This window comes from Procambarus clarkii, chromosome 31 (assembly GCF_040958095.1).
Source record: "Procambarus clarkii isolate CNS0578487 chromosome 31, FALCON_Pclarkii_2.0, whole genome shotgun sequence".
Taxonomy (NCBI): domain Eukaryota; kingdom Metazoa; phylum Arthropoda; class Malacostraca; order Decapoda; family Cambaridae; genus Procambarus; species Procambarus clarkii.
This window is the reverse complement of record NC_091180.1, coordinates 40475714-40489265: the sequence shown is the minus strand read 5'-3', so window position 1 is coordinate 40489265 and position 13552 is coordinate 40475714. Positions and strand designations below refer to the sequence as shown.

Below are 13552 nucleotides of genomic sequence, written 5' to 3'. Positions count from 1 at the left end.
AAACCCCCTCCAAATGGACGACGCCATCTAGTGAAGACGAGATATACCGGCCACAGGGGCTGGCTTCCCGTCTTATTCAGCTCGTGACATAGCCGCTGCTGACCTCTGGTGAGGTGACGCTTAGACAGCAACGCCATCTATGGAGTGGATAGGTGGGCGTTTGTGTCTAAGCCTGTAAGTGAGGTGCCCTAGAGTGTGACTAGTACTGATGACGTGTCTGATTACAGAGTCGACCTGGGACTGCTGTAGTGGACGTTGGATCAGTCTACCCAAGGCAGCCGAAGTATTTCCACGAGTTTGCTGCAGAAGCTGTGAGTCACCCCCTGGATGAACACTGTTGTGTTAGCCTGCCTGTGACGTGGCAGTTGAGGAATTGTCGTACCCGGGGCTGACTGGTGGGCGAAGACTAGCCACTGGGGTGTTGTGGTGAGGAGTGATCTGTGGAATCACACGAGGCTCCTGCCTAGGGCTCGCAACCCTAGTATCGGTCGTGGAGTGGCCTACGCAGCATAGCTGATTGGAACCTGCCAGCTACAGGCTGGATTTGTGGTTGAAGGCCTCCACGACGGTGCACCCAGTGGGACTGTGATTTGGCTGGCCTGTGGCCGGGGTAGACTCGTCTAGAGAATCTAAGGATTCATCGTGAGGAACGAGAAGAGGACCGAGGACCAAGGGCTCAGCATCGTTGAGCACCGTTATCTTGAGGTTATCTTGAGATGATTTCGGGGCTTTTAGTGTCCCCGCGGCCCGGTCTTCGACCAGGCCTCCACCCCCAGGAAGCAGCCCGTGATAGCTGACTAACACCCAGGTACCTATTTTACTGCTAGGTAACAGGGGCATAGGGTGAAAGAAACTCTGCCCATTGTTTCTCGCCGGCGCCTGGGATCGAACCCAGGACCACAGGATCACAAGTCCAGTGTGCTGTCCGCTCGGCTCCCCGTGGATGCTCACCGTGGAGCATCCCGTGTCTTCGGAGGAAGACGAATTATTGTAAATAAGAAGTGTAGTAATAGTAATCGCGTGTGACTGTTTATATACTTATTTATGGTGGTGGAATAATTATATATTTAAGTTTAGTGCAATTTTATCCCTTCCCCTTTAATTTACTTGCGTTACGGAACACACCCCTTGAAAGCCACTACTAGCTTGGGGCCGGATACCCAAGCTCTACTAACATCAGAGAAAGAACCCAGTTGCGACCCAATAGGGCCGTAACACCTTATATCATCAAATATTTGTAATGAATATACCTGCATGGAAATTCCCCACACAAGGCACCCACCACAGGTCAGCAGTTATGACACCAACCACAATGCAATAGATATGCTACCAACCAAATAACAGCAGTCGTGCCACCAACTATAGGTCAGCAGGTATTCCACCAACCACAGACCAACAGTCATGCCACAACCACAGGTCAGCAGTCATGCCACAACCACAGGTCAGCAGTCGTGCCACCAACCATAGGTCAGCAGGTATTCCACCAACCACAGGCCAACAGTCATAAAACCACCAATTGGTCATCTGTCATGCCACCAACCACAGGTAAGCTGCCATGCCACCAACGTACGCTACCTGTTATGAGACCAATCTCAGGTCAGTAGTCATTCCACTAATCTTCTGGAAAAAGTCATGCCACTAAGAACAGGTCTGTAGTCATGCCACCATCGACATCGTCATTCCACACGGGACAAAACAGCAGTCATGACACCACCCACAAGGCAGTAGCCATGTTACAAACCATAGGGGACTAGTTAGGACACCAACCATATATCTGAAGTCATGACAACAATCACATACAGGCCAGCAGTAATGCCACCACAATGATTGGTCAGCATCCATGACATCTATTATTGGTCAGTAGCTTGGCGCAAACCAAAGGTGTGCAATCATGCCACCAACCATAACGCAGTAGTCATGCAACTAATCAAACGTCAGCAGGTATGACACTAACCAAAGGTCAGTAGTCATGCCAGTAACCAAAGGTCCGCAGACATGCCCATACACAAGTCAGTATTCTTAACACCAATAATAGGTCATTAATCATGCCACCTACCATGTTCAAACCGTCATGCCACCAAGCTATAGGTGAGCATTCATGACACCACCTGTATGTCAGAGGTAAGGCCACTAACCATTGCCAGTCATGCCAACAGCCATACGTTAGCTGTCGTGTCTCCAAACATAGGTCAAGAGCAGTGCCACCAAACACAGGTCATCAGTCATGTCATCAACCCACATGTCAGCAGTCATAACAACAACCATAGGTCAACAGTCATGACACCAACGACAGGTCAGTTGTCATAACTCTAACCAGAGGTCAGTAATCATGAGACCAGCAACAGGTCAGTAGTCATAACTCTAATCAGAGGTAAGTAATTATGACACCAACAACAGGTCAGTAGGTCAGTAGTCATAACTCTAACCAGAGGTCAGAGGTCATGGTACCAACCACATGTCAGTATTCATGACAGCAACAACAGGTTAGTAGTCATAACTCTAACCAGAGGTCATGACACCAACTACAGGTCAGTAGTCATAACGAGGCAGTTGACGAGGTTGAGTCTCACAATACGTGACCATGCTGTAGTAACAGTGAGGCCAGCTGTTGACTGGGGAAGGTGACCCAGTGATCTCACAGCTCCTGGCTCCACTCATGTGTCTGACTCATCTGTTGTCACAAATTGTTTATTATCTTGAACTTATCAGCCACTACTATGTAACCAAGGCATTAACTGAAACTTTATCTGAGAGCATTACATCACAGCTCATTATAACTTTCCTTGTGTTATATGACACAAAGTTCCCATTCCCTTCTAACTTTGCAGCAAAATACTTATTCTTAGTTCAAAATGTATAAAGATATTGCCATCTGCATGAAGAAGTCAATGCTTCATCTGTGACCGTGGCAGCATAGTGCCGTGTCCGCCACGTACCTGGTGATGAAGTCCTGTGCCACCTGGTCGACCTGGGGGAGATACTTGGCCACGGTCTTTGTCTTCATGGCGTGCACCTGTACTTGACTCCTCACCCGCCACCAGTTTAATCCTTGCCTGCCGTGACAACGTCTCAATCAATTATTAATAAGTATATATATATATATATATATATATATATATATATATATATATATATATATATATATATATATATATATATATATATATATATGAAGGTGAAAAACATGGGGGATACATAAGGGATAAACATAGGGGCTGCATAAGGCTTATTGGCCCATACGAGGCATCTCCTATCTAAACACAAAGATTAATCCAGTGTAATTGGCCTGTTATGTTGGACATTGTCTTCTGTGTTGGCATCGATATGTTCTTGTCTTGTCCTTACTCTCATGGTGGGTAGAGTAAATAGTTCCGTGATTTGGGTGTTCATGGTAGGTCGCTCTATTCTTATGTGAATTGCCTCAAGAATTTGTAATCTTCTTGAATCTTGGGTTTTGTCTATTATGCAAGTATTCTTGTTCAACATTTCTCTTGTTAGAGTAATGTCATGGGCTGTATATATATATATATATATATATATATATATATATATATATATATATATATATATATATATATATATATATATATATATATATATATATATATATATATATATATATATATGAACATATTATATTGTTCGCATATATATATATATATATATATATATATATATATATATATATATATATATATATTAGTATATTTTGGTAGCAGTCTTTCCTGTAGACATATATTATTAAATATGACCGAAAAAGTAAGATTAATAATTCTAACACGAATTTTCTCAATCTTTCGTACATTACGCTTCACTGTAGTCAATAACGGAGGTTCTAGTCAATAACGGCTTCTCCAATGGTTTCATCGAAGACATCATAAGAAGGAAAGTGAAAAGCCATGCAACCTCTGAAGAGACAACTAACACAACACCCATACCCCCTATTAGACTATTTTACAGGAACTTCTTTTCCACAGCTCATAAAACGGAGGAAAGGGTCCTGAAAGATATTGTTAATAGAAACGTTATCCCTACAGACAAAAATCAGAGGATACAACTGACGATTTACTATAAAACCAGAAAAACGGCCAGCCTACTCATGAGAAACTCTCCAGACACAAAACAGAACGCTTTAAAAGAGACTAACGTCGTCTATGCCTTCAAATGCCCACTTGGGGACTGTAAGCTCCAAAAACCCCAGTATATAGGCAAGACAACAACATCTCTTTCTAGGCGTTTAACGATGCATAAGCAACAGGGCTCCATTAAGGAACATATAATCTCTTCCCATAACCAAACCATCGCCAGAGAAATCCTAGTAAACAACACAGAAATCATCGATAGATACAGCGATAGCAGGCGGCTTGACGTTTGCGAGGCACTACACATCAAGAAGTCAACACCAGCAATCAACAGCCAATTATTGCACAACTATATTCTACCCACCTCAAGACTCCGCTCCAATATAGAAGCATCAAGAAATATGGACTAATAGGCTTTCTACAAACACTTCTATTCAATACCCATTGTTTCTGTTCTGTCTTGTGTTGATATTTTTAATACCCTATTAATATCCCCTCATGTTCTGTCTTGTGTTAATGCCACATCACCCCTCCCACCTCACTCAAATGTAGATATAATAGCAGAGATACGTAAGTTCTAATCAGTTGTGTATTTGTGAAGTCTTTGAAAATGTAATAAGTTTTACGAAACGCGCCCGTGTCGCGTCAGACTAGAAATAAAAATGAATTTTGGAGAAGTGATTTTTGATTTACCTCCAACAGTGAAGCGTAATGTACGAAAGATTGAGAAAATTCGTGTTAGAATTATTAATCTTACTTTTTCGGTCATATATATATATATATATAGGGGGGTACCACCACTGGTGCAATTATTGGGACCCACAGCCTCAGAGAAGGGAACACAGAGCACTCAGGGAAAAACTTGACATTTAACTCTGAATACGAAAGAGTGTTCACTTCTCCTACCACCCCCTTTTTTTTTATTATGATGTACACTTTATTATGCAAGGTTATACAGTTACATATCTGATTTTATACAAAAAATGAACATTAAGAGGACACAAGAAAAAGTTCGCTTCCTAGAGGCTGTAGATTTCCTCGAACTCCTCCGACGCCGGGCAGGAACCGAGGATGCAGCGGGCATTTCCCCTCTGGATCGCGACACTGAGGCGCTGAAAGAGAAAACTTGCTGCTCTAGGGTCTTTTGTGGTGTCAATGAGCTTGGAACCAAGATCCTTAAGAAACCTTCTTGCACTCTCACCCCATGGGCCTAGGGTCTCAGACCCTATTGGAACGAAATTGTACCTTTGATCTAATTGCCTGTACTTGACTGACTTTTGTTTTTCTCTGTGTGTCGCTGCGGCTCCTGCCGTGCCGGCAGAGAGGGTGATGTATGTCGTTGCCAGGGTGGATACGCAAGTATAGTCCCATGCTAACTGCCTGCCACCCTTCCACGGACGCAGTGTGATTCCGTCTGGTCGGCCGGCAAAGCTAACAGAGTCACGGTTCAGTAGGTTGCGGGGCTCTCTCTCCGCTGGACACTGAGCAGAGGCAAGGCTTCTTTTAATGATGTCGTTGACTTCGTCGTGTCTAGTGTGCCAACCACCCGATTTTCCACAGGCCATGCAATCCATATTCGTCAGCATCTGCCTCGCCGCAAATACACCTGTGAACAGTGTGGATAGCAAGGCGGAGAGCGACTGCAATACGGAGCTCCTGCGGATCAAGACGTGTGCCTGTCGCAGACATAGGGACTGCCAGAAGGAAGTCCCCTGCATGGGGAGCCTGCACAGCTGTGAGGCGTGCACGAACTTGGCTTATATATATATATATATATATATATATATATATATATATATATATATATATATATATATATATATATATATATCTTTGTGTTTGGATAGATTAATCTTTGTGTTTGGATAGGAGATGCCTCGTATGGGCCAATAAGCCTTCTGCAGCCCCTATGTTTATCCCTTATGCCAACATATATATCGATGCCAACACAGAAGACAATGTTGGACATTGTCTTCTGTGTTGGCATCGATATGTTCTTGTCTTGTCCTTACTCTCATGGTGGGTAGAGTAAATAGTTCCGTGATTTGGGTGTTCATGGTAGGTCGCTCTATTCTTATGTGAATTGCCTCAAGAATTTGTAATCTTCTTGAATCTTGGGTTTTGTCTATTATGCAAGTATTCGTGTTCAACATTTCTCTTGTTAGAGTAATGTCATGGGCTTGTCTCATGTGATTCCTAGGGGCACCAGATTGAAGATGGCATGTCAAACGCCTCGTCAGCTTGGTCGACGTCATACCTATGTACTTACATTGAAGGTTACATCCTTCGTGGGGGCAAGTGTACATGTATACAACGCTTGACTGCTGTAGAGGGTTCTCCGTCGGCTTCGGGCTGTTTTTGATAAGGAGTTCGGAAGTCTTCTTGGTTTTGTAGAATATTATCAGGTTTATGTTTTGGTTAGGAGTAGTGCTTTTTACTCCTTTACGGATTATTTCTTTCATTATTCTTTCCTCTTTTATATGTTCACTGTGCATGGTTGATTTGTAATATAATTTTATTGGGGGTGTTGTGGTTTCTGTTCTAGGTTCTGAATTATACCAACGGTCCAAGTGTCTTCTTATAGCAGCGTTTATTTCCACGTTGCTATATCCGTTGTTCACCAATACCTGAGTTATTCTTTCAAACTCTCTACTCACGTTGCTCCATTCAGAGCAGTGGGTAAGCGCTCGACGAATATAAGCATTGAGAACACTGGCTTTGTATCTTTGGGGGCACTCACTTCAGGTATGGCTCAGGTATGTCTAATTTGGGGGTGCTCTCGTCTCTGTATACTCTGTCCAGTATCATTCCTATGGTTGTGTCGACTGGGACGTTGGTAAAAAGGGATTCAACGTCCAGGGAAGCGATGATTCCATCGGGCTGGGTAGATTTGATCAGTTCTAGGAAATCTGCTAATGATTGTAGACTAAACTTACTTGGAGTGTATGGAGTTAGGAGTTCATTGAGTTTCCTTTCATCAGTCCACAAGGAGACATGTATTTACAAATAGACGGAGTAGCAATGGGCTCCCCCTTAGGAGTTTTATTTGCTAATTTTTATATGGGAACCATCGAAGATAGGGTCTTCAGTAGCAGACAAAAACCAACTGTATACTGCCGTTATGTAGATGACATATTCGTAATAGTAAAGACTCAGATGAACTAATTGACCTAAAAAGACACCTAGAGAGAGAGTCAGTACTCCGATTTACACATGAAAATAGTGAAAATAACAGTCTGCCATTCTTGGATGTACTAATAACAAAAACAGGAACCTCTTTAAGCACCAACGTATATACCAAGCCCACCAACATAGGATTTTGCCTGAACGGTAGAAGTGAGTGCCCCCAAAGATACAAAGCCAGTGTTCTCAATGCTTATATTCGTCGAGCGCTTACCCACTGCTCTGAATGGAACAACGTGAGTAGAGAGTTTGAAAGAATAACTCAGGTATTGGTGAACAACGGATATAGCAACGTGGAAATAAACGCTGCTATAAGAAGACACTTGGACCGTTGGTATAATTCAGAACCTAGAACAGAAACCACAACACCCCCAATAAAATTATATTACAAATCAACCATGCACAGTGAACATATAAAAGAGGAAAGAATAATGAAAGAAATAATCCGTAAAGGAGTAAAAAGCACTACTCCTAACCAAAACATAAACCTGATAATATTCTACAAAACCAAGAAGACTTCCGAACTCCTTATCAAAAACAGCCCGAAGCCGACGGAGAACCCTCTACAGCAGTCAAGCGTTGTATACATGTACACTTGCCCCCACGAAGGATGTAACCTTCAATGTAAGTACATAGGTATGACGTCGACCAAGCTGACGAGGCGTTTGACATGCCATCTTCAATCTGGTGCCCCTAGGAATCACATGAGACAAGCCCATGACATTACTCTAACAAGAGAAATGTTGAACACGAATACTTGCATAATAGACAAAACCCAAGATTCAAGAAGATTACAAATTCTTGAGGCAATTCACATAAGAATAGAGCGACCTACCATGAACACCCAAATCACGGAACTATTTACTCTACCCACCATGAGAGTAAGGACAAGACAAGAACATATCGATGCCAACACAGAAGACAATGTCCAACATAACAGGCCAATTACACTGGATTAATCTTTGTGTTTGGATAGGAGATGCCTCGTATGGGCCAATAAGCCTTCTGCAGCCCCTATGTTTATCCCTTATGTATCCCCCCATGTTTTCACCTTCATTGTATTATCACCTGACCTAATGCGGGTATAAAATCAACTAGTATTGTAAGATCTGTTCACTTGAGAATGAACCATGGAGGTTCGAAACGTCGTGCAAATTATACAAATAAGTGTAATACACTCTATAGTAAATCACTTCTTTTCTTCACCTTAAAAGTACGAAAATGAGTTTTGGAGAACTCCTATTTCAATTAAGCCCTGATGCTAAGAAAATAGTTAGAGGGATAGAAGCCCTAAACCAGAAAATAATAAATACAGAATATGCGGTCATATTCAATGAAACATATATATATATATATATATATATATATATATATATATATATATATATATATATATATATATATATATATATATATATATATATATATATATATATATATATAATTCAGAATATATATTTATATATATATATATATATTGTACCTAATAGGCCCAGTTGCCAAAGAAATCGAATTTTCCTATATGATTTCAAATATTTTTTCTAATGGAGTTATGCAGCTTTTCATTTACATATGATTTGATTTGATATTTTTGGTACTTACATTCCAAAATAACATAGAAATTTGATAAAACCTATCCTAACCTAACCTACCTAACCCAACCTACCTAATCTAACCTAACCTAACATAACCTAATCTAACCTAACCTAACCTAATCTAATCTAACCTAACTAAATCGGCAATTCATGTTCCTAATATAATAGATTAATATTGTTAGAAAATAAACAATCTGGAAGTAAATAGTTGACACTATCGAATATCATTCCATTCGGCCTGTTAGGCAAATCGGACCTTGCATATTAGGTCAATTAGTGCAGTTCTGGCTATTAGGCACATCATATATGAATAAATAAACTGTACTGTTCACAGTACCGTGGATGAAACATTTCATTCACCTTGAGCATGAGGACCCTGGTGTCAGAAAACCCGACACCATTTACTAATATTAAATACAACAAGCAGATTATATTACTGCTGGGTTGCATACACAAGTTAACCCATAGAAAATGTAGCCTGTAGCGGAATTTTCCATCAATAGAAAACGGGATATCATTGCCACATCGCTATTAAATTCGCCAGCTATTCTGTTGGGAATTATTTTTAATATAGCAGTCTTTGGACTTTTAACATCATAAAAACATCTCAAAAGATTTAACTTAATTATCAATACCAAAATATAGTAAATGTGACACCTTCTACCAATTATTAACATCTGGACAAGGAGAGTCAGGGCGTCAGTGGGAGTGAGTTAGCCATTGTTGCTAGACCAGGTCGCTGGAGCGAGTTCAACTCCTATTATTCTCCCTTGGATGAAGTGTTATGGAGATCAAATTAGTCCTTCTTCCATCATCAACACGCAGTCAATATCTACAAGGGAAGTGTATTACCGAAACTATCTAGTCATTTTCTGGCCAGTTAATGTTAGGTAGATATAGAGCGAACCGGTTAGCACGCATGAAAAGCAACTTAATCCAGGTAATTATTCCTTGGTGCTTATCTTAGAAAGAATATACCAATATTTCCTCTGATATAGCTATCACATATATAGGATTCCGGCTTGACAGCAAGTGCCCTTTGACAGGAACAATAGAAGAGGAAGCAAAAATTAATCTTGGTACACCAGTACCTGGGTGGTGATGCAAATCTCAACCAAGAGGATTATTTGGTGTCATCATCCTTGTTTATACCTAGTGGACTAACCCTACCATACAATAAGATAAGACCTCCGAATTTTCATTACTAATTGATATAATTTAATATTGTAGTTTGATGGCTGCATATATATCAATTTTAATATACCCCCCCCAAATGTGCAAAAAGTCGATTTGCGAGAATATTGCAGAAATACAGTCTGCTAAACATCATGCAAATTGCTATCGAAATATGTAAATTAACGTAAATATAAACCATGAACAGTTATCAATTATATCAATTCATATAAATTAAATAAATATAAATCTCACAAGTCGTTTCCCCACACCTGGAAGTCCTCAGCACTGGCAATGGAGACAGTCGCTGAATCTCTGACTCAGGGCGTTGTATGACAAGAGTGCTGGGAAGACGGGACACTACGAGTCTAGCTCTCATCCTGGAACTACACTTACGTAATTACACTTAGCTAATTATCTAATTTTCCTGAGCTCGAGGGCAGCTACAAGGATGTCAAGTTCCATTGATTAGCAGTTAGTTGAATTTGGATCATCCCTTTTAAGGCTAGCCCAATGGAGCAGTTGATGGAGCGACTGTCACCCATACGGGAGGTCGGGTGTTCGAAGCTCCAAGTAATATAATAGTAATATAAGGTCATTAATATTATATAATAAAACACTGGAACTCACACACCCACCCATCATATTAATCACAATAATCCACGACGCGTCACTGATGAACAAGTCCTATTACATTCAACAGCAACCCGCAGCTTCATACACGGCCAGGTGTACACGGTCAGGTGTACACGGCCAGGTGTACAAGGCCAGATGTACACGGCTAGGTGTACAGAGCCAGGTATGCACGGCCTGGTGTGCACGGCCTGGTGTACACGGCCTGGTGTACACGGCCAGGTGTACACAGCTAGGTGTACACGACTAGGTGTACAGGGCTAGGTGTACACGGTTAGGTGTAAACGGCCAGGTGTACACGACTAGGTGTACACAGACAAGTGTACAAGGTTAGGTGTAAACGGCCAGGTGTACACGACTAGGTGTACACAGCTAGGTGTACAAGGTCAGGTGTACACGACTAGGTGTACACGGCTAGGTGAACACGGCCAGGTGTACATGCCCAGGTGAACACAGCCAGGCGTACAAGGCCAGGTGTACATGCCCAGGTGTACAAGGCCAGGTGTACACGGCAAAGTGTACAAGGCCAGGTGTACACGGCCAGATGTACACGCCCAGGTGTACAAGGCCAGATGTACACGGCCAGGTGTACACAACCAGGAGTACACGAACAGGTGTACACACCCAGGTGTACACGGCCAGGAGTACACGGCCAGGTGTACAAAGCCAGGTGTACACGGCCAGGTGTACACGACTGGTGTACAAAGCCAGGTGTTCAAGGCCAGGTGTACACGCCCAGGTGTACAAGGCAAGGTGTTCAAGGTCAGGTGTACAAGGCCGGGTGTACAAGGCCAGGTGTAAAAGGTCAGGTGTACACGGCTAGGTGTACACGCCCAGGTGTACAAGGCCAGAAGTACACGCCCAGGTGTACAAGGCCAGGTGTACACTGCCAGGTGTACACTTCCAGGTGTACACGGCCAGGTGTCCACGACTAGGAGTACACGGCTAGGTGTACCTGGCCAGGTGTACACGGCCAGATGTACAAGACCAGGTGTACACGACCTGGTGAACAAGGCCAGGTGTACAAGGCCAGGTGTTCAAGGCCAGGTGTACAAGGTCAGGTGTACACGCCCAGGTGTACAAGGCCAGGTGCACAGGGCCAGGTAGACAAAGCCAGGTGTACAAGGCCAGATGTACACGGCCAGGTGTACAAAGCCAGGTGTACACGCCCAGGTGTACAAGGCCAGGTGTACACGCCCAGGTGTACAAGGCCAGGTGTTCAAGGCCAGGGGTGCAAGGCCAGGTGTACAAGGCCAGGTACTCACCTAGTTGTGTTTGTGGGGGTTGAGCTCTGGCTCTTTGGTCCCGCCTCTCAACAGTCAATCAACAGGTGTACAGATTCCTGAGCCTATTGGGCTCTATCATATCTACATATCCGGTGTACAAGGCCAGGTGTACACAGCCAGGTGTTCAAGGCCAGGTGTATAAGACCAGGTGTACACGGCCAGGTGTACATGGCTAGGTGTACACGGCCAGGTTTACACAGCCAGGTGTACACGGGTAGGTGTACACGGCAAGGTGTACACGTCAAGGTGTACACACCAGGTGTACACGGCCAGGTGTTAACGGCCTAGGTGTACATGGCCAGGTGTACAAGGCAAGGTGTACACGGCTAGGTGTACACGACCAGGTGTACGTGGCCAGGTGTTCACGGTCAGTTGTACACGCCCAGGTGTACAAGGCAAGGTGTACACGCCCAGGTCTACAAGGCGAGGTGCACACGCCAAGGTGTACATGGCCACCTGTGTACACGCACAGGTGTACAAGCCCAGGTGTACACGCCCAGGTGTACAAGGCCAGGTGTACACGCCCAGGTGTGTAAGGCAAGGTGTACAAGGCCTGGTGTACACGCCCAGGTGTGGAAGGCAAGGTGTACACGGCAAGTTATAAACCACTAGGTGTACACGGCCAGGTGTACACGGCCAGGTGAACACGGCTATGTGTACACGGTCAGGTGTACAAGGCCAGGTGTACACGCTCAGGTGTACACGCCTAGGTGTACACAGCTAAGTGTACAAGGCCAGGTGTACACGCCTACGTGTACACGCCCAGGTGTACAAGGCCAGGTGTTCAATGCCAGGTGTACAAGGCCAGGTGTACAAGGCCAGGTGTACACGGCTAGGTGTACACGGCCAGGTGTACACGGCCAGGTGTAAACGGTCAGGTGTACACGCCCAGGTGTACAAGGCAAGGTGTACACGCCCAGGTGTACAAGGCGAGGTGTACACGCCCAGGTGTACAAGGCCAGGTGTACAAGGCCAGGTGTACACGGCCAGGAGGACAAGGCCAGGTGTACACGGCCAGGTGTACAGGGTCAGGTGTACACGGCAAGGTGTTCCAGGCCAGGTGTACACGGCTAGGAGTACATAGCCAGGTGTACAAGGCCAGGTGAACACAGCCAGGTGAACACGCCCAGGTGTACAAGGCCAGGTGTTCAAGGCCAGGTGTACATGCCAAGGTGTAAAAGGCCAGGTGTTCAAGGCTATGTGTACACGGCCAGGTGTACAAGGAAAGGTGTACACAACCAGGTGTACAAGGCCAGGTGTACAAGGCCAGGTGTACACGGCTAGGTGCACACGGCCAAGTGTACACGGAGAGGTGTACACGCCCAGGTGTGCAAGGCAAGGTGTACACGCCAAGGTCTAAAAGGCGAGGTGTACACGCCCAGGTGTACAAGACCAGGTGTTCAAGGCCAGGTGTACACGCCCAGGTGTACAATACTAAGTGTAAACGCCCAGGGGTACAAGGCCTGGTGTACACGCCCAGGTGTACAAGGCAAGGTGTAAACAGCTAGGTGTACACGACCAGGTGTACACGGCTAGATGTAAACGGCCAGGTGTACAAAGCAAGGTGTATACGGCCAGGTGTACAAGGCCAGGTACACAC

The 13552-nt window shown here is 44.1% G+C and overlaps 1 protein-coding gene across 2 annotated transcripts in view; it reads right to left on the bottom strand.

Moving 5' to 3' along the window:
* LOC123752401 (probable cytochrome P450 49a1) overlaps positions 1–13552 on the bottom strand; it is a 315070-nt gene that overhangs the window by 209389 nt on the left and 92129 nt on the right. Inside the window, exon 4 of one of the 2 annotated variants that reach the window (XM_069334722.1) lies at positions 2937–3053. The exons of the other annotated variant lie outside the window; for it this stretch is intronic. Within the exon in view, the coding sequence (XP_069190823.1) occupies positions 2937–3053 (117 nt within the window). The remainder of the gene's footprint in view (positions 1–2936; positions 3054–13552) is intronic. 2 annotated transcript variants of the gene reach the window in all.